Raw genomic sequence first — 20115 nt, 5'->3', positions numbered from 1 at the left:
GTGTTAATGATAAATCCCATTATGTCAAGACAGCAAGTATATTACACCGAGGTTTGACCCCAGCCAGGGTTGTTTTCTGTTTATCATTTACCAATGCTGGTCTTCTCTTTAAACCCGGGGTCCACCATGAAGTCATAAAACTTCAGATAAAGTCATTTGTGAGAAGACGGCTTCCATAACTGACTCGATTAGTGCAAAGTTGAGTCGGTGTAATATTCACCTTGACGGATTTTTTTTTTTTTTTTTTTTTTGCACATGATGAACATTCTGCATCATACCCTTTGTGTTTCTAATTTATTGATTTGTTTAGCAGCGGGGGGGGGGGGATTTGGAACCCATACTACACAACTTTTAGTCTCTTGCAACATACTAGGTGATGACAGGGTACTTTTGCTGCACATGAAGCCTGTTTGTGCTTATTTGATCCATATTAATGTGCTTTTCAATTTCTATTACATCATCGAAGTCTGAGGGATTGGTAAGTGCAGAGATGGACCTCTGCTTACATTGGAAAGCTGTGCTGCTCATTGCATTTCACTGACAGTTGCCTCTGGTAATAGGACAGCTGATAATCGAGTGTGTGAGTGTGTGACTCCTCCACAGGACTAAAGAATCGCAAATAATACAGGCATTGAATCCGGAGAAGAAGAAGAAGAAGAAGAAAAAAAAAAAACCGCCTACGTCATGGAAAGAATGACGTCAGGTATGATTAGGCGCCGAGGGAAGAGCCTTGTGTAGCCTAGGTGGAGTGCAGGCAGCCAGACAGCAGAGAGGATGCAGTGAGGTTTCGGTGCGTACTTTTTGCAGGCTGCATCAGATGATGGGGGGGAACTGTTGAATAATCCTGTTATTATAAAGCGACACGGCAGCAAAGAGGGAGTACGAAGGGATCATGACGTAACCGTTTCCATAGGCGACTGATATGCTGGCTAAACCAATGGGAATCCACACCAGCGGTCCATACCCATCCTCCTTTTGACGTGCATCACATGTCCCCGGCGGTGTTGTGACAGAAGGGAACTAGGCGAGGTAAAATGATTCTCCACCGTCTACTTCCGCCTTTGTCAAATTCAACGTTAGAATAAATAAGACCTATTCATCTCTGTGGGCTGGTTACGTCCGACATTGTTTTGAATATCATTTCAACTGTATTTCAACGTTTAAAAAAAAAAAAAAAAAAAAAAAATCTTAGATAAGCTATAACAGCGAGACCGGTTGTACACAGTTAATTGCATTACTTAAAAATAGTGACATTGTTCTGTGACAGAGCGCTAAAGTAACGAATAAACACCGCATTCGCCAGTTAGATTACGCGTTACATCAGTTTCAGCTAGCCGTTACTGTCAAGTCTTAAATACCCCCTCCCTCCCTCCCTCTCTTCTGCGCGCATGCGTCGCGCGGCTTCCCCGAGAGCTTCGAGCGGGGACGGGAACTATCTTGACAGCTTTTTTTTTTTTTTTTATAAAGGCGGTGTTGGATCTTTGGTTGTGGTTGTGACAGCGCCAGGTGGGCGGGGCTTTACCTCCGGTCAGGGGGAGAGAGTCTCGTCTTCGGTGAGACTGAGGGGGAGTTACGGAGAGAAAGGGACCCGGGGTGCTCTTCAGAGAACGGAGTGAGTACATCTGCTTATTATATTTGGGTTTTTTTTTTTTTTTTTTTTTTTCCTGCGCTAAAATGCCGCAATATAAAAAAAAAAAAAAAAAAAAAAAAAAAAAAAGGGGGCTGCTTCCGACGTTGCGTTAGAAGACACCACCCCCCCCCCCCCCCCTTTTTTGACTGGTTAAGTCTTCATTTTTTTTTTTTTTTTTTTTTTTTTAATGTGCAAAATGATCAACGAGGACCAGCCGAGACGAGAGCGGGTAGCTGTCTCCGGTACGTTAGCGCTACGCCGAGCTAACGTTGTTAGCCGTCTTTGCACAGATACTGACATTGGGCGTCTCGTTTTCCGAGACGTGTGGCCGGATCGGCCGGGGATGCTGTCAGATTCCCTTCGCCCGCGTTTCGTTCGCTCAGACGCGTGTGTCGCTCCGGGATAAGTTTTCCCGACTTGTCAAGTGTGTTCAGAAGCGGCTTTCGCGTATTTACCCTCTTTACAATCAGCATAGGCTAACGCATGGGAGCTAGTTGGCTAACGGTGTACGCTAGCCTTGTTTTTTTTTTTTTTTTTTTTTTGCGGTAACGTCTCCGGGTGGACAAGTAGATCCGAGACACCTCGTTTAATAAACCCAGTCACCTAAAAAAAAAAAAAAAAAAGTGGACCCATTCAACCTGAAGCGTGGAGATAGATAATGTCACGTTGGGTTGGGGGGGGTGATATTAACTTGAATGGGCTGGTGCGGTGTTCCCGGGGCTCCGAGAGACGGCACCCGCGGAAAGCGCGTTAAAAGTCCCCCTTTTCGGGTTGTTGTTTTTTGTTTTTTTTAATCACTACACGGTGGACGGCTGGGAAAACGCGCTTTTTTTTTTGTCACGTCGTTTATTGACCCCCCCCCCCCCCAACATTTATGCCCCGTGCTGTCAAAGTTAAAACGGGACGTGTGTTGCGCCGCTGTGTTTCCCCTTTGATGTGTATCGCCGCTTACCGTAATCTCGACGCGTCACTTCGGCCGTAACGGCGACTCGTCTCCAAACTCGCACCTCCAAACCACCGTGGAAGAGAAGACGCTATTCTGTACCGGATTAATTTTTTTATTTTTAATTTTTTTTCTCTCTCTCCCCGGTAAACGGGATATACAGTATAACCTGGCCGCTTCGGTCACATCGTTACTTGAAATCCAGCCTTGAATGTGGCTCGTCGCTCAACGTTACCGGTCCCGTTACCTCGCAGCGGTGATGTATTTCGTGAACTTTGCAGGTGCTGCAACATGATTACGTGTGTTACGATTTTAATATAATCTCTCTCTCTCTCTCTCTCTCTCTCTCTCTCTCTCTCTCAAACGTTACCTGCAAGTATTCAGGTTGATGCGCAGTGCAGCCGCCGAGCACCTTTTGGTGTCTAGTTGAAGGGATCACTCCTTATCCAATTAAATAGCGCCCGTCTTGCTGCAGCGCCAGCGGTGTCTTACCGTGTGTGTGTGTGTGTGTGTGTGTGTAATGATTTGCGATCCCACAGCGGATTGCAAGTGTTGTAGTTCTATCGAAATGCATTTGTGCATATCATTTAGCTTGAAGTGTGCAGACTGTTATTCAGTCATCTGTTTGCACTGAAGTTATCTGTAGATTTATTGCATAATGTAGTGACAGCTAAACATTTGCGTGGGCCAATATTATAGACAGAATACCTCGCTTTAGAATAAATGCCCAGGTGTAAATGACAATTACTGGGATTCAGTCCCAGTTTGGAATCGTAATACGTCTTGGATTTTCTACGACGTTAGAAGGATTTCCAGGTTTGGGGGATTTCATTATGGCTGTCTAGCTCAGCATATAGAAAATCGGTTCGTTTAATGATTCACCTGAATCATCAGTAGCACAATCTGTTGCTGTGTGTGAGCCCTTTGAACTGAGACTGTTGCTGTCACTCAAGAATGCCAAAAATATCCGTTCTTGTTCTTTGCTATGCCATCTTTTCTTTTTTATAAAATGGCTGACTTTTGACAGTACGGCTCGCTCTGACTAAATAATACGGTAGTTGTTACACTTGTTTTGTAAAATAGTTTTATCGCAGAGGTAAGATCACCTGACTTCCTTGGCTGTGTGGCTCGGCTGTGTAGTGTTTTTCCCACTTACATTTATAGACCAGCAGCCTTTCAAGACCACAGCCCAAGCTTTTCACTCTTAATGCAATACATATCAGGTTTATTTGCTTATTTTATTTTTGTTTATTTTATTCTGCTAATCTAACATCATAGATTGCTGCTGAAAATACGGGCTGTTTGCTTCTCATGCCACAGAGGTTTTGAGAAGTCACAGGGTGATAGTCACTGTGAAGTAATGCAGTATATGGAGTATACTTTCTTCAGGGCAGTTATCACTTGTCAGGTCAGCAACTCATCACGGATGAATTCCCCTTACAGCAGCTTGACATGTTCACTTATTTCATTGCCATGCTCTGTACAGAAGACGACGACAGGTGCGGCATTTCAGAAAGTCATTAACATTGTTAATAACAACAATTTCTGACATTAGTCCTCAGCTCAGTCTTTATTTCCTCTGTCAAATGTCTGTAATTGCCACGTACAAACCGTTATTTCAGTGAGCAGGCCGCTGGAGGTCATTAACCAAAGGTGACATGGAGCCATACGTATCCCAACATGGTAAACTTAATGTAGTCTGATGTTGTACCATTAATTACAATTTAGGGTACTATTTACTTAAGATGGGAGTTTTTCGAGTCTTTCTTTTTCTGTGTGGATTGTAAGGCCAGCGTTATTCCAAGCAGAGGTTTTAGGTTATATGGTGTTCGAGTCATTCATTCAAATCTGGCCTCACTAAGCAGTCGGAAAAAAACAAAACACACACAGGTGTGACTACAATTAATCAGCTTTAACGTTCTAGTTGCAGGGGACTGAAGGGGCTATAATTGATGGGGGGAAAAATAACAAAAATTCAAAACTAATTTTAAATTCTGATTCTTCCTACTAAAACAGTTCTGAGGCATGTGCTGCAAAATATGAATCAGATCTCAAGACCGCCAGAAGGTCTGCTAGACATTTATGCTAGTTTTGGCATCTCTGCAAATCTGGTGGGCTTCAAGTGGCAACGATCAAAATTGAATCTATAAAGTAGGGTAGAAGGTGTAGCTTTGACATAGCATCATGTGGCGCATGAAATATTACCATCGTTCTAGACTCAAATCTTGTCATTGTAAAGCATCGCTGGTCGTACTGGACAGTATCACTCGTGGCGTATGCTCTGCAGTCGCTCTCTGGTGTAATCATTGTGGCAATTTTAAATTGTATATCAGGCCAGTGGAGCCAAGGCGATGACAACTACTGCCCATGCAGGCCTCTTAAAATGTATTTCCATGTGCCTGAAATGTCATCTTATGAGTTATTTTGTTACATTTGTGACATTCAAATCTCTGTGAGCTTTGAAACTTTCTAGAAAACCATTTCCACCTTGGTCTATCTGGTGCTATTGGAGCAGAGGCTTAGTCACGCTGAATGCAGTTGTATCGATAGTGACAGCACAGGTGGTTGAGGAGCAAACGCAGCCTTTGTGAACGTGCATTTATAATTCATTCACGGAAAAACTAGTATGAAATTTGTTATGACGTGGTCAATAGAAGAGCAAGTGCAATCTGCATTCTCTGCCAGAGGTTTTGGTGGAAGGAGGCTAATGCTCACGTCAAAAGTAGTGCATCCTAACATTTGAAATGATTGGGACAGCGAGGTCAGGCCGTGGCAGGAAATGGCACGGCGGCAGGACCTCGGGCCGCTGAGCTGCTCGGTAGAATCACACATAACAAAGAACAGGGAGAGCTTCTCATCTTCAAAGTGGTTCAATGGAAGATGCGTCATTTTGGAATATATTCAATCCTATGGACATGAGAGCCTGTAACGGCTCAATAAAACCGTCCCCTCTGGTTCCTTCATCTATAAAGGGAAACTGTATTAACCACTTCACAGTCAACAGTCAGACCTGCAGTTACATCACTGATAGCAAAGAAATTGGGTGCAACGGAGTGAGATGCTGACTGTTACATGTAATTAGAGTCTGAAGGAAAAAAAAACATCTTTTCACAGTTTGAAAATAACTGCAGTTATTTCTGTGGCTAATACTAACAGGGAAAAGAGAATAAAGAGAAATCCACCTCGACAGCAGGATTATGTCTCAGGAATACTTTTTTTTAAACAATCTAAGGGTAAATGATATGACCTCTCACCATTTCCAATGACACTATGATTGCAGGTTGCAGTGATCTGAAGAAACACTGGAATACTTTTAGCATGGTTTGACATCTTTCCTGGTGCGTTAAGGTTTTTCAAACACAAAGGAGTTGAAGGATGATGGACTCTCCTCCTACATGGAGTTTTACCTGCTTTTAAAGCCCAGCACTCACCTCAGGGCTATTTTGTTGACTGGAAGTGAATTTCAAATTTAACAAAGAGCATATTTATTAGGAACATCTTGTATACCTTCACTTGTGCATACAAGCAGCAACTCATGTTTTGATAGGGACTTCACCTGGATGGATTTTGTGACGTATCATCCCGTTTTTAGTAGGTCAATTTAAAAATACTGAAATACTATGGGTATTCTCTCCTCATATTCTTTCTGCTTGTTCTAACATAGAGCACTTCATTTCTTGACGCGAAGGTTGAACGGCAGAAGTATCAAAAATGATTTAGTATCATAAAACATCTACAGTGTTACATATAATATGTAAATATCCATTTTAATGTACAAAGCGATTAAAGACAGTAATTCCTAACCAAATCAAATAAAGCTCTTGTCTTAAAATTAAGGTGTAAACAAATTACTATATACCGGCGACTACACCAAACAGCTGTCTCATTCCTAGTTAACTTGGAGCCTTAAATCGAGGTGAAAAAGATTATAGCTTACTTTCATTTTAGAGACCATTACATGTTTCCTCCATACATGAAGTAAGAGGAGCTGGAGAGGAAAAAGAGTCGCCGGTGACACCTCTGACTGCGTTTGAGAGCTGTGTGGCGCTTTCAGTGTATTCGGTGAAGTAGCACTCTCGGCTGCGGGCCATGCGGCACAAGGATGGCTGGGTGTCTCTGCTTTGTACCCTCCACATTTACATGGCCTGACCCAGTTCAGCAGCGGCGAGCAGTGGGGGGAGGGGGCAGTCTGGGGGAAGCTAAAAATACCACCTCTCGCATTAGGCAGCTCCATTGCAGAGGGATCCCTAGAATTGCTGTCCTTGACTTGCATTGAGTTGTTGGCACCTAGAGGTGTTCGAACTGCCAGAGGGTTTCCTTCGCGTGGAAACAAAGACTTGAGTGTATTTACGAAATGCCCACCGCTGTTGTCCTATCTACTCGTCTCCACTTGCCACAGCCTTCAAGGCGGAGGATTCAGTGTGCATCTAATGTGTGATAGCATCCTTAAATAGCTTGGGTAGAGGAGACACTTGCTTTGGTCCTTGGGTGAAACCAACACGTATTCTATGTGGTCTGCAGTTTTGCAACTGCAGTGTGGAAAGGGTTAACCTTAGCCTCTGTCATTCAACCATACCATGCCAGCTGTTGGATTGGAGATCCAATCACAATGATTTTCCACTGTTGTGACATGTGACCTGCTCCGCAACTCGAAACTGACGCAGCGCAGCAAATGTTGGCACTTCCTTCATCTTGGCGTCGTGGGGTGTGAATGTTGGGGAGGGCTATTAGAGCAAGACGTGAAGATCGGGAAATGGAGAAGGCAGAGAATTGCATTCATTACTGTCGACTTCTGCTCAAGTGCTTTGTCCATTTGGTACCCAAATATTCCAGTGATTTTGACTATGACAAAATAATAAAAAAATATATAGTTTATTATTTAACTCCCAAGAACATAAAATTGCTGCATTTCTGGTATCAGGTCAGCCCTAATTACCGCTGAGGGGAATATTCAAAGATGCTGCTCTTGAAGCACACGTGCAGAGGGATTTGCAGCCCACCCCTTCGACTGTCATGAAGTACACAGAGCACACAACTTCGTCCGTGTTGGTCAGCTCACATGCATCATCAGGTCTGAACCCCAAAATATTCCCAAACAGATCAGCTGTCTGTCTGTCTGTCTGTCTGTCTAGCTGCCATAATCACGACTGAACGATGTGCACCGCGATACATCACGTTCAACAATATGTCATTTTAAAAAGGAAAAGAAGCCTGTGTTTACGACAATATTGTAGAGTTAAGGCGCCATACCCCAATATTTCCCGCACCTATTTTAAACAGAACTTTTTTGCCATTTTGTGTCCAGCATTTCTTCTGAAGAATGAGCTGCCACAAATCAAGTCAAACCTTGTGACAAATTCACACCGTTGCCGGCATGAAACGGCAAGAAATGTTTAGCATTTTTGTGTTGTTTGGTCATCACGCCCCCTCTCCCGGTGTGTAAAGCTATGCACGGCATTGTCACATGATTTTTTTTTTTTTTACAGTTAAAAATGTGCCAGATATTGTGAGTAATACGACATGGCACACCCCTACCCCTACCGACTACAAACACTTGGCTTTAGTGAGTAGTGTTTTTAATGAAATAGAAATGATAATTTACACTCGGGTTGAACAGAGTGAGCATCATTTTTAATAAAACCATTTTTACTTTGTGTTGTTCACTAAATGTCAAAAACCTAAATGTAGAGTAAAAATGAACATCTTTTAATCCAGTAAAAAAAAACAAAAAAACAGCAATAAACAATCACTGGATTTAAAAGAAAACTGAAGCTTTGAGTTATTTCAATTAATGTCACTAACATAATCATTAATCATGTTTAAATCAAGATATTCCTCATACCTAATTCACATTGTCAAAATGATCTTGTATTCATGGCTCCTTATTCAAGGAAGCAGCACACTTGTTTCCTACCAGTCGCAGGTGTTCCTAAGATGATGCTGGACTGAAGACACGTGGTTTGGGATTTGAACTACAGTCAAGTGTCTCCTTTATCGCACCTGAAAAGCAGCTCTGCTAATATTTCTCACATATCTAACTTTCGTTACTTGCACATTAGAGGTCAAACTTACAATTCTTTACCGGTGTAGTCCTTGAAGACCTTTAATCTATCATCGGTACAAGACATGCAAATGTGCATTTCCTTCTCAAAATAAGGATTTGTGCGATCTCTCCCACCTCAGTTGTACACCCGGCCCTGCAATTATACCGTGTAATAAATAATAAATTCTGTCCCGCTTTCCATGGCAGATGGCTCCAAATAGAATCTCAACATGTGACAGAATAGTTTCCAAGAATCTCAATGGAATAAGCTGCAAGCATTCATTTGAGCTCTGAGCAATGATGAAGGCTACATTTTCTCTCCTTCTGCATTTGCGTCCCAGTTAAAAAAATTCAGACGTATTTTTGAGTTTGAGATTTTAGTTTGGAGGTTTTTTTTTTTTTTTATTCCTATTTGGTGTAAAGACAGATGAAAGGTTTTCCTCTCAAACATGATTTGATTGTCATGTCACAGCCAGAAGTGCAGGAAAGTGAGTGAAACCTGCCCAGCTGAGAGATACTTGCGGCATTATTTTCAGATAAGGATAAATGTCCCTGTCAGCCTGCGCTGGTGCCGTTCTTTGTGGATCAGATGGCTCCAGCTGAGTCCAGGTTTCCTGTGCGATGCGGATTATAGTCCAGCATGGCCTTTTCACTTGGATATGTGTTTAGTATTTCTTAAAATGGCCTCGGAGTAGAAATCAATCCCATCTTGTTGAATCTTTGCAGTGAATCCAGTTTGGTCCAGAAACACGTAAAATTGAGCTGGACAGCCGCTTTGCTGAAACCTCTGTCATTACACATGTATTGTGATGTTGCTCGCTTATCTGAGCTGCTCCAAGACAAATTCCTATCAACCTGGTCAACATGAATGAATCAGCCCTTTTGTGTTAGGCTGATTAAAGCTGAATGGACAACAGCCTTTCATTAGAATGGACTCTCCCATGTCGATCACTATGGAGCTCCCTCATGCCACAGATAGTCTTAATTAGATTAAACAGGAGGCTTTTCCTGAGGTAATCAGTCAGTTGGTGCTTGCTCACTACGTTACCCCACAAGTTGCACTGCAGGGAAGCTGGTGGCTCTCTGATTGTGATTTGTATTTTCAGTGGTAGACCTGCTGCATGTTGTTGCACATAAGAGCGCACTGATGTAGTCTGTGATACAGGCATGCATCTGGATTTCTAGAGTTGCGTTACTTAAGACTTGGTCATATTAGTGAAGGGAATCATTTTGTACTAAGCGGACTGGCCTTTACACACCTGGGGTGTGAGAAACAAACGATAAGAAAATGCTAAATGCTCTCTCGCAAATATTTTGCATCAAAACTAGTCACACTGATTTTGCACGAGTTGTTAAAAAAAATAGCTTTTACATTAGTCAAACCTACTGTTGCATCTTTCCCCTCCCACCACATTATTAAGTGCTCCTCCAAATGTCTGCGTTGTTAGTCTACAAATCCTTAGGTGCCATTTTAAACAAGCGGTATGCCTTTTGAAGTAGATCACAGAATAGCTCCGTGATGTTATTAATAAATCTTTTGAATCTAGCACTGTGCAATATTTTGCAGCCATGTTAGATGGTACACTGTGTTTAAACACATCATTTTAAAAGAGAATATGCTTGTTTTGATTGAGCAGGTAGAATTTTGTCTTGCGGTTGACTGGACTTGTCCATAAAGTTTATAAAGACGGTACCAACTACAGGCCAGCTAATGAATATTGATCCGTTAACAAACCTGCATCAAGAGTTTGCTTAGAATGTAGTTAAAAATATCTTGTCGCGATCACTGTTGCTTATTATTAATATTATCAGTATTCTTACTGATATAGTTTTAGTCACCGAATGCCTCATTTCCTTTAAAGGCAGTCAACACGGCAACTCAATGCAGACAAGAAACGAAAAGTACAGCTGGAGGTTCTTTACTGTAAAACCAGCTGCAAGAAACCTTGAGTTTGTATTAACAGTAGATAAACACTGCAGAGAGAAAAGTAACACATCTAAAGCCCTCGAAGCAGCTCAGAACACAGTGATGACGAAATGTTCACACTTTGAGATGTCGACTGCACATTACTTGAGAGTTTTACCCAAATAACAACATTTTTATTTTTTATTACAACTCGAGTACAGCTAATCAAAATCTCCTTGCAGTGACAGTAGGGACTTCTTTTCTACTTCTCTCAGCAGCCATGTGGTTTTGTCTGAGGTCTTCCAGTTTCCCTGTGTAGATATACTGTAAGTGTATATGGTCGTTTAGTCGAGCTGTATGGTAACAGAAAAAGAATGAAACATGCTACATTGAGTATGCTTCTCACGTTATGGTTTCTATACAGTAATCGGTCCGCACAGATAAGGAAACCACAGGGATAATTGTGTCGCTTAAGTCTGAGCGAAAAATTGAAAATCATAACATTACTGATTCCTTGCTCGTCTCTTAACAACCTACACTCACAAAGTGAATGTTTGTCTGTCATATTTAAATAAAAAATAGCCGTAGCATGTGAAAATACACCTCAGACTAAGTTTTCCTGGATAGTTTGCCCAAATGTGAGTAATTCATAATATCAAAAAAATGTATCGGAACCCTGTTGGACATGAAATGGCACTTGGGGAGGGTGTCACTATTGACAATGTTGTCTATGTTTGCTCTTCTCTTTCAGATCTGCATGCATGGTGATCTCCGGCTCTGTGGGTGATCCTCAGTCACCATGAAAGACTAGGAACTCGGCTCTCCAAGGGAAATGGCTTGTTTTGTAATATCCCGACCCTGCTACCTGGTATATGACTCCAGCTGCCTGTGAAGGGCCTTTCAGCTGTTTATGGGAACTATCACTGTGTGCGCACCCTTGAGGATTTAAGCTTTTCCAGGACACCACTTTTTTTTTTTCTTCTTCTTTTTTTTTTTTTTTTTTAAACCCCCTCTCCCGCCCGCCCTCCCCAACCCCCCCGCTGTCAAGCCAAAGCAGCAACGCTTTACAATAGACTTGGGAGGCAGCAAGACAATGGCGAACAACTCGTACAGCGGGGTGAAGAACTCCATGGTGGAGGCCAACCATGATGCCGATTTTGGCTGCACGCTCAAAGACCTGCGCTCTTTAATGGAACTGAGAGGGACGGAGGCAATAAGCAAAATTGGGGAATCTTACGGGGATGTTCAAGGACTCTGCAGCCGATTAAAAACAACACCTGTCGATGGTACAGTAACGCTTTTATTTTTCTCAACATGACTGTTGTTTAATTGGATCAAATACAGGATGTTTTCACAGCGGTGCCAGTAGTGAGTGCTGTTGGTATGCTAACGTGGTGCGCACATAGTTTAGGAGGCGTGTCATTGGTCATGTCATCCACATTATGGATACCTTGACATCACTTCCTTGGAAAATACTCATATGCCAGACAGGTGGCCAGGCAGGCAGGCAGGCAGGCGGGCTCTGACCTGGGCCAATCCTGCTCCATTTCAAGGCTTGTGGACATGTCCCTCACACCCTCCCCTCGCTCCCTTTTCACCTCTGCGTCTGTGTGTGTGTGTGTGTGTGCATGCGTGTCTGTGTGTGTAGGTTTCAGACAGACCAGCTGTTTTCCCGGGCACAGCACCAGTCTGCAGGCAGGTCAATGTCCCACATGTGGCGGATAAAACAGGAGGCTGTAAGGCTGGGTAGTAATGACTTGAGCATGTTAGCAAAGGAGTGAGTTCATCTTTTGCGTAGGTCTCTATGTTAAACTCATTCGTCCCCAAATGCTCAACCTGGCATTTCTAAAGACTTTGGAAAATGTCCAGCCAGGGGACAGCTGAACCCCACTGGGTTACTTTTTGAAAGCACCTCTTATTTTTTTTTAGTTTTTTTTTTTTCTAATACTCTTCCTCTGTGTCAGTTTGTCTCTCTATAGACAGTCTGCCTAATCGCCAGTATGACCTTGACTGAACTCTTATGGGAGGGGATTTTCAGTTTGATCCCAGATTAAAACGGCACCACACATTCACTGTAACAGCAACAGTCCTCTGTATGCTGTGTCTGCAAGCAAGGAAACATTTTCCTGGGCTTCATCAAACCGAAAGGAATGTGATAAATACCATTCTTTACAACAATACAAAACATCTCTTGTTTTAGGTGAGAATCTTGCCTCACTATTTAATTGTTGTCCTTGCATTTATTGATGCCATGGTAAGCGCTACACTGTGCAGTCTCACTCTACTTTCGGTATTATGAAAGCCAAAATAGGCCATTGTCTGAACTGTGAGATGAAATTACAGAATAGGAATTTAGCTGTTGAGAGATCGTCGGTTGTCTAAACACCCATGTGGCTGCGTCAAGTTGGTGAATCCAGAGTCCTGTCATACTTGTAGCATGAGTGACATTGGTTGATTTGTTAATGTCTCCGTCCTTCCTAGTGTACGTGGCTAAAAATAAAATGCGGTTAGTCGAGGACTATTAACTCTTCAGCACTTTTTGTTAGCATAACAAGTCTTGGCACATTGTTGGTTGCTCTGCAAGTGTGTGAATAGATCAGTTAATCGTATATAGGACTGTAAACATGTTTGGAATAGTCTGTTTTGTCTGTATCAATATTTAGCATATCAACTGTCTCGTTTTTAACATCTTCAGATGATCAGAAATGAGTTTAAGATTGAGAGCTGAGACTGAAAATAGATTAGTTTTAGATTTCAAATGGAAATGAATATTTTGATGAAGCCTAAGGTAGCTTTATACCAATTTATAGACATTTTATGCTTTACTTATGCGGTTATATTTCCACTGCCCTACCGTGGTAAGGTTGACTAGGTTCCTGTTGTATTTCCTTTCACAGCAGGTGATATTCCACTTTGTATGTAGCCATCGAGTTCAGATATTTTAGAGTTTCAATCAGCTCATTTGTCATAGGCTTGGCAAATTAAGCCATCATTTAAGATTACAGGAGCCTGACAATTGAAAAGGGATTTCTAATTAGCTGGTTGGTCTTTTCTCGAACCTCTTAAGCCAATCCTTTCCTAATCCTCCACATTTCCAAGCTCTTTTTCTTTTTTTTTCCGCATCCAAAGAAGTTTGACTTGGCATTCATGTATCACTCTATTTCTACTAGTTTACACAATCTAAGTGCCCTGTGTGGATGAGGCTACATTTAATTTACAGTGTCAGTACTACTGACATTTTTAATGTTATATCATGAGGCTGGACATCTCCCTGCTCCCTGTTCTGTTAGATTTTAATTTATTGTCATTAAAATTGAGTTTGGTTATATACTTCAAGTTTAAAAGGGTTGATTAAGCTCACTGCTTTCTACATCGAGACAGTGACCACTGCATAATGCTGAATTTAAAGGTGAAGGGCAGATAGAAAAGAGCCATCATGATGCTATTTTAAACAACTAGTCATTTTAACATGTCTAGACTCTGTTTCTATAGAGGTGAGCCTCCCTGTTTGTTGTAGAAAGAGAGAGCTCACTAATATGAGTAGCTTGATCTGTTGACCTCAGCTCACCTATAAAAGTTTACTTCCTCTCTGCACGCATACAATTTTTTCTGGTACTTTCTTTACTTCAGTAAATAACTGCCATGAAGTAAGTTCCAGTCCTGTTTCAATTTTACCTCGGCTTGTGAAACAAGCTGCATATTGCTTTCTGTGGCATTTGTAGGAGGTTTGTAAAGCCTGAAAAAATAACATGAGTGATGTCTCCACGGTTACCATGGCTTAAATATGACGCATGTCTAACTGGAAGCGGACATTACGTACTTGGGGCATAGGATCTGGAAGTCCTGAGAATTTACCAGGCAGGGAAGTGTTTGTCATTCCCATTTGTAATATTGGGGTGGGGGAGAAATCCCACCATAGTATCAATTCTCTCCACTACATTTACTAACACAGCAGTGTTTCATTTCTCTAAATGGAATCCTTTATTCCCTTGGCATAATGAGACTTATCAAATAGACAAGGCCTCTTCAGATCAATATTATTGGTAGGATCCCTTGTATTCTTCCTCCTCACCGTTATTCCCTGTTCATTACTATTTAAGTGTTGTTAAATATTTGGGTTCCAACCTATTGATCCAATTGACTGTGGGCTGAGAGGCTTTCACAGTTGGACTGAAACTCATAAAAGCTGACAGGTTCTTTGTATTTCTCATTTCAGACACTCTCATTCAATGCAAAGATAGGATAGTTTTCTCTTTGTAGTTCAGGGGACTGGTGCAAAGCCGCTTGTCTTCATTTATAAATTCAAAATGAATTGCTTCGTACTTTTGCCTGCGAGTGCACGTAGCACATGGCCAAACCCTGCTTCTGTTGGTGGAGCTGTGCAAAAGGGAAATAGGGAGGTATGCTGATCTGCTTGCAGTAATCTCTGGCTTGAATACTGGCGTGAGCACAATTGGATTCTTTTGTTTCTTTGTATTTAGTTCTTAAAGGGGGGCACATCTGTGAATTAGATAACAGTTAAAAACCTGATTTTTGTTAGTTATACCACTTTGAATAATCAATGGTTGATAAGAAACTCTAGTTTAATGCAGATATTTAGTGTCTGTCTAAATGCTGTGCCCTTCAGTAATTTGTTGTCTATGCTGCTTCTCTGGTATAGGCAGGTGAAGTATTAACTCATTTGGTAGCCTTAAAATACTGCTTTCACAAAAATGTAATACCGTATTTTGTGTTGAAATTGCATGATAAAACCCATTTGATACTATTTTTGGAAGGGCAGCATCATCAAAAAAACTGATGTGCATTTGGAAGAAATGGTTAAAATGACACCAAATGGGAGCTTATTTTATTTCATAGGGACTAATTTAATAAGATTACAGGAAAAGTGACATATTTTTTGCTTCCTGAAATGACGCAACATGCAATTTAGAGCATTTGAGTGAATTTAAGATTCCTTTATTGTCTCTTTTGATACATTTGAAAAAGGAAAGAGTTTCCAAAAATATTCTGCCCATGTATCTGTTACTACCCACGAGCTACCTCCTTAATAATCTGGCTTCCACATGTTGAAAGTAATACTATGACTTGAGCAGAGATGATGGAAATCCCTTAATCCAGTTATCCTAATTAGGCTCAGAGAGGGCATAATATTTGCTTTAACATACCTAGATTGATGGTTAACCTTTGAGCAAAGTGAACACCTTCTCTCATTTTACTACCTTTTTTTTTTGTATTGTTGCATGTTACAAAGGTCACAAAATAAGAAGCAAATGTAAGCAATGTAAGAAGCAAATGTAAGAAGCAAATCAAAAATTTATCAGATTCAACTTATCTGCTTAGCAAAATTATCCGAAAGAACATTGTCGTGGGAAATGAAACGCACAATGTGAATGCTCTGTCTTCTGTTTGTATATTACCGTTACATACTGACTATACATGTTCTGACACACTTCTGTCATTGAGACAGGGAGTGTACGTAGATATATAAATAGAGTGGACTTCCACATCGTGTTGTCATTGCAGTGACACTCGTCTTACATACGACCCAGTTTTAGGCCCTTTTAGCATTTTGTTTACACACTCTGGGTGATTGTGTGCGTTGAAATGCACATTTTCTTTAGGAAGTGAAGATTGTACTGTCCAGTGTGCTGGCGCGCCTATGTCAACACATAGTTTTGTGAAGGCTGTAAAGGAGAAATTGTGGTCGTATTTCATGTAATTGTGAAAAGCCTGGAGTGAAGGTTTGCCATGACCCCTCACTGCTGACTAAAATGACAATACTCAGATGGGTCAACCAGGGACAAGCGTCCAAATTAAACGGTTAATGATTAGCTGCTTGACTTGAGACACACTGTGGGTGCTAAAATTATGTGAGGGACCGAGGCCAACCTATTTTCTGTTTGTGTATCCAACGGAGGGACCGACTTCTCCATCGTCCTCCGTCATTTGTATTTATTGCTCTAATAAATAGGGAAAATGTGGTGTAAAATTGAGCGAGGTATTGGCTGTCAGCATGTTTTCATTAAAGCCATAGAGAATTAAAGGAGATGGTGAGAGACAGCCAGGAAGCAGCAACAGGCAGCTATATGCTGGATAGACCCAATAGCATTGTGTTTTCAGTGTGCTGCGCTGATGAGTCATCACGCTTCTCACCTCCCTTTTAGAAAAGTATGTGTTCGTGCTCGGTTGTAATGTTAATCACCCATGTAACTAGTGAAGCGGGATTAGTTGCTTCTTTAGTTTTTATCAGCCTGCTTCGAGTGAGCAGCAACAGGCAGGAATGAGAAAAATGGAACGCAAAGGCCATGGTTTAATTAAGTTGGATCTACACCCAGAACATGCACCAGGCTGCTGGAATAATCACTGCTTATTTGAGGAATATATTGAGTATTTTGTAGCATTTGGAACATAAATGATAACCAAGCAATGAACCAATTGTCAGAAAATGTTAAAACAGTAACTTTGATGACCGTTTAGCACGTTGGATGCAGAAATAAAGCAATAGCTTTGGGCTTTGAGGTCTGGTATTAATTTTTTCCTTTATAACCTGACACTTTCTAGAATAACTGATTAGCAGAAAAAACTATTCAGGAGATTAAATGATTGTAGTATCAGTAGAAACAACCCTACTATTCCTGTATTATCATATTCTGATGCTGTCTGATTTTTTTTTTTTTTTTTTTGGAGCGGAAGAGTGGTTACCGACAGAACCATTTTCAAGGAGAGAAATGGAGGGATTTAATGCATTGTTGAATATGTTAGAAAGCAGCTCATAAACTGTGACTGTGTGTGACAGCGCACCTGTCTGGAGTGAGGGAAAGCACACACTGAGCTGTCATGTGCTGTTAGATCCTGATTCATCCCGTCTACATGCCGGGGATCATTTATGAAGGTTATTAATGAAGCTACCGCTGTTGTGCCGTGTGCACAAAGATGTTCATATGGATCCTGCTGCTGTATGAAGCTGCAGGTATTTAATGAGCTCAGAGGAAAGGCTTCAAAAAAAAAAAATCTAAGCTGCTGTTAATGCTTTGTCAAAACCTGGATTACATTCATTACTGGTGGTTCTCATTAATACAACCCGTTATGGACTTTGTGATAAAGCTGTATTTTTAATGGACATTTTAATGCGTAGTCATTATGAAATTGTTATGGCAACGTGAATGAGGCAAACTCAACATACATGCATATGCAGCTTTAGGCACGTTGCCGTTTTTGTGCTCTCTGTAATATTCGGATATTCTAACTTCGTCCTGTATGCAGAAAAAAAGCTGTTTAAAATATATAAGGGCTTTGTCATCAACGAGGGGCTTTGACACTTCCTCTTATAGGGTGTGAGATTAGTTTGGGCAGCGAGAGACAGACTGGAAGCGCGTGGGTGACGCCAACAGTGTGTTTCGCAACCCTGCACAATAGATGAGAAGAGAGTAATTGTTTAGGTTGAGGAATATCAGGGCTATACGACCCCACGATATACATATAATGGCAAAAAAGAGATTACCTGGCCAGCTATAGCCACGGAGATTAAGGTAAAAAGAAAATCGAATTGAGGTCGTGGGTGTCGACACGGGGTTTTGAAGCTGATGTCTTCACGTTGTTGAAAACACTTCTATGCTTCCTATTGGTGCCTTGACGCATGTCATATGTTGCTTTTAACTTTTGATTACATTGTACATTCTTGTGAAAAGGAAGAAAGCATAATGAGGATACGTTTTTTTTCTGATTAATGTCCATATTCCACGAATTATTGAATTGTTAATTGGCAGTACTTCATGAAGCAGTTGCAGTCTCATTTTTCTCACTTTGCCTTGACGTGACAAAATCTGTTCAATTTGCCTGATTTGACTATAATATGCGTGCATTCGCCACAATTAATGGTCTTATTTGACAGCAATTTTCTACACAGGAGATGGAGATTTCTCTCATTCGCAGAAGAACAATGTATCTTACTGTCTGTGCTATTGTCACTGCACAAACTCATTAGCCCAATGTGGTGTCATGATTTTCATTGTACACACCTGTGTGTGTGTGTGTGTGTGTGTGTGTGTGTGTGTGTGTGTGTGTGTGTGTGTGTGTGTGTGTGTGTGTGTGTGTGTGTGAGAGAGAGAGAGAGTGTGTGTGTGTGTGTGTGTGTGTGTGTGTGTGTGTGTGTGTGTGTGTGTGTGTGTGTGTGTGTGTGTGTGTGTGTGTGTGTGTGTGTGTGTGTGTGTGTGTGACAGAGTGAGTGTGTGACAGAGTGAGTGTGTGTGAGAGAGAGAGTCTGTGTGTGAGAGTTTCTGTGTGAGCCTGTCTGTCTGACTGTCCTTTCTTTCTACACACTGACCCCAGTGATATTTTTCCCTAATAAGACACTGCTATTCCCAGTGCAGCTTCCGCTCAGCCGTCGGTATCTCCAATCTTTTTATTAGTCTCAGTCCTACTTTGCACCCTCACCCCGACCCCCACCCATCCCCATCTGCCTGTCAGTAGCAGTTTCACACAGTCACTCCTCTCTGGCCCCCCAGATTCAGTCCACCTCCTCTTTACCACACACACACACACACACACACACACACACACACACACACACACACACACACACACACACACACACACACACACACACACACACACACACACACACACACACACACACACACACACACGACCAGTCTGCACAGTCACCCACACACAGTCAGCATGAATAGAACTAAAAAAAACTGTCATGCATCATCAAATGTGCGAAGGCCCTTTTGAATATATGACTGTGAATGTGGAGGCATTTGAATGGGTTGCTGCAGAACGCTCTGTGCACATGGATGAATGGCTCTCCGGCCAAGCCAGACGTGTAATGTGTCAGAGAGATGACTCTCCAACAGGACAGTAGTGTGCAGAGGCACCTGTGACTCTAAAAGCTGATTCAACCTCCAGTCAGTTGGTCATTGTGTTGGAAAAGGCAGTCTGTGGGATTAGATCTGACCTCTGTTCTCACGTTCTTTGGCATGCCTGAAAGAGGTGAAAATGTTCGACATTGCCCACAGAATGTGTCATTGTTGTCCAGCATTGTCTCCACCAACTGTGCCCTATCAGAAATGCGGATTCCTTTTGGAAATTATGTTTCAGACGCTCAGTGACAAGAGTACAGCTCACTAACTCTTACTTCAGCGTGCTGAGCTCTCCTCCTGTGAACTAAATGTCTGCAGTAATTTATCCATCTGTGCTCAAATTATGCGGCACATAATTAAGGCTCTCTTTTTGTGATGCGAATATTTGATATTAGTAAACCAGTATCAAATTCCAAGATTGATAAAAAATGAGAACTTGATAACTGAAATGCTTCTGTTTTGTGTCTTTTCCCACCCAGGTCTAAGTGGACATCCTACAGACATTGAGAAGCGGGAAAGAGTGTTTGGGCAGAATCTTATACCGCCCAAAAAGCCCAAAACTTTCCTACAGTTAGTGTGGGAGGCACTACAGGATGTTACACTGATTATCCTAGAAGTGGCAGCCATAGTTTCACTAGGCCTTTCTTTTTATAGACCTCCAGATGCCGAAAGAGAACGTAAGCAACAACATTTCATTATAATTATATTTGATCTTCTTTTTATTGATTA

The 20115-nt window shown here is 41.6% G+C and overlaps 1 protein-coding gene across 6 annotated transcripts in view; it reads left to right on the top strand.

Moving 5' to 3' along the window:
• Positions 1-811: 811 nt before the first annotated feature.
• atp2b1a (ATPase plasma membrane Ca2+ transporting 1a) overlaps positions 812-20115 on the top strand; it is a 39869-nt gene continuing 20565 nt past the window's right edge. For 3 of the 6 annotated variants that reach the window (XM_069700333.1, XM_069700330.1, XM_069700335.1), the window contains exons 1-3: positions 1507-1612; positions 11274-11808; positions 19866-20063. In XM_069700333.1, coding sequence (XP_069556434.1) covers positions 11616-11808; positions 19866-20063 — 391 coding nt within the window. In that variant the 5' untranslated portion in view covers positions 1507-1612; positions 11274-11615. Of the gene's footprint in view, positions 1030-1505; positions 1613-1853; positions 1873-11273; positions 11809-19865; positions 20064-20115 lie in introns of those variants that run through there. The other 3 variants (XM_069700331.1, XM_069700334.1, XM_069700332.1) reach the window with 3 other exon arrangements.

This window comes from Brachyistius frenatus, unplaced genomic scaffold (assembly GCF_029030835.1).
Source record: "Brachyistius frenatus isolate BFR_SWC_R1_liver_20210118 unplaced genomic scaffold, ASM2903083v1 Contig_33, whole genome shotgun sequence".
NCBI lineage: Eukaryota > Metazoa > Chordata > Actinopteri > Embiotocidae > Brachyistius > Brachyistius frenatus.
Note: the sequence above shows the minus strand (reverse complement) of the source record. Positions and strands in the feature narration are given on the sequence as shown.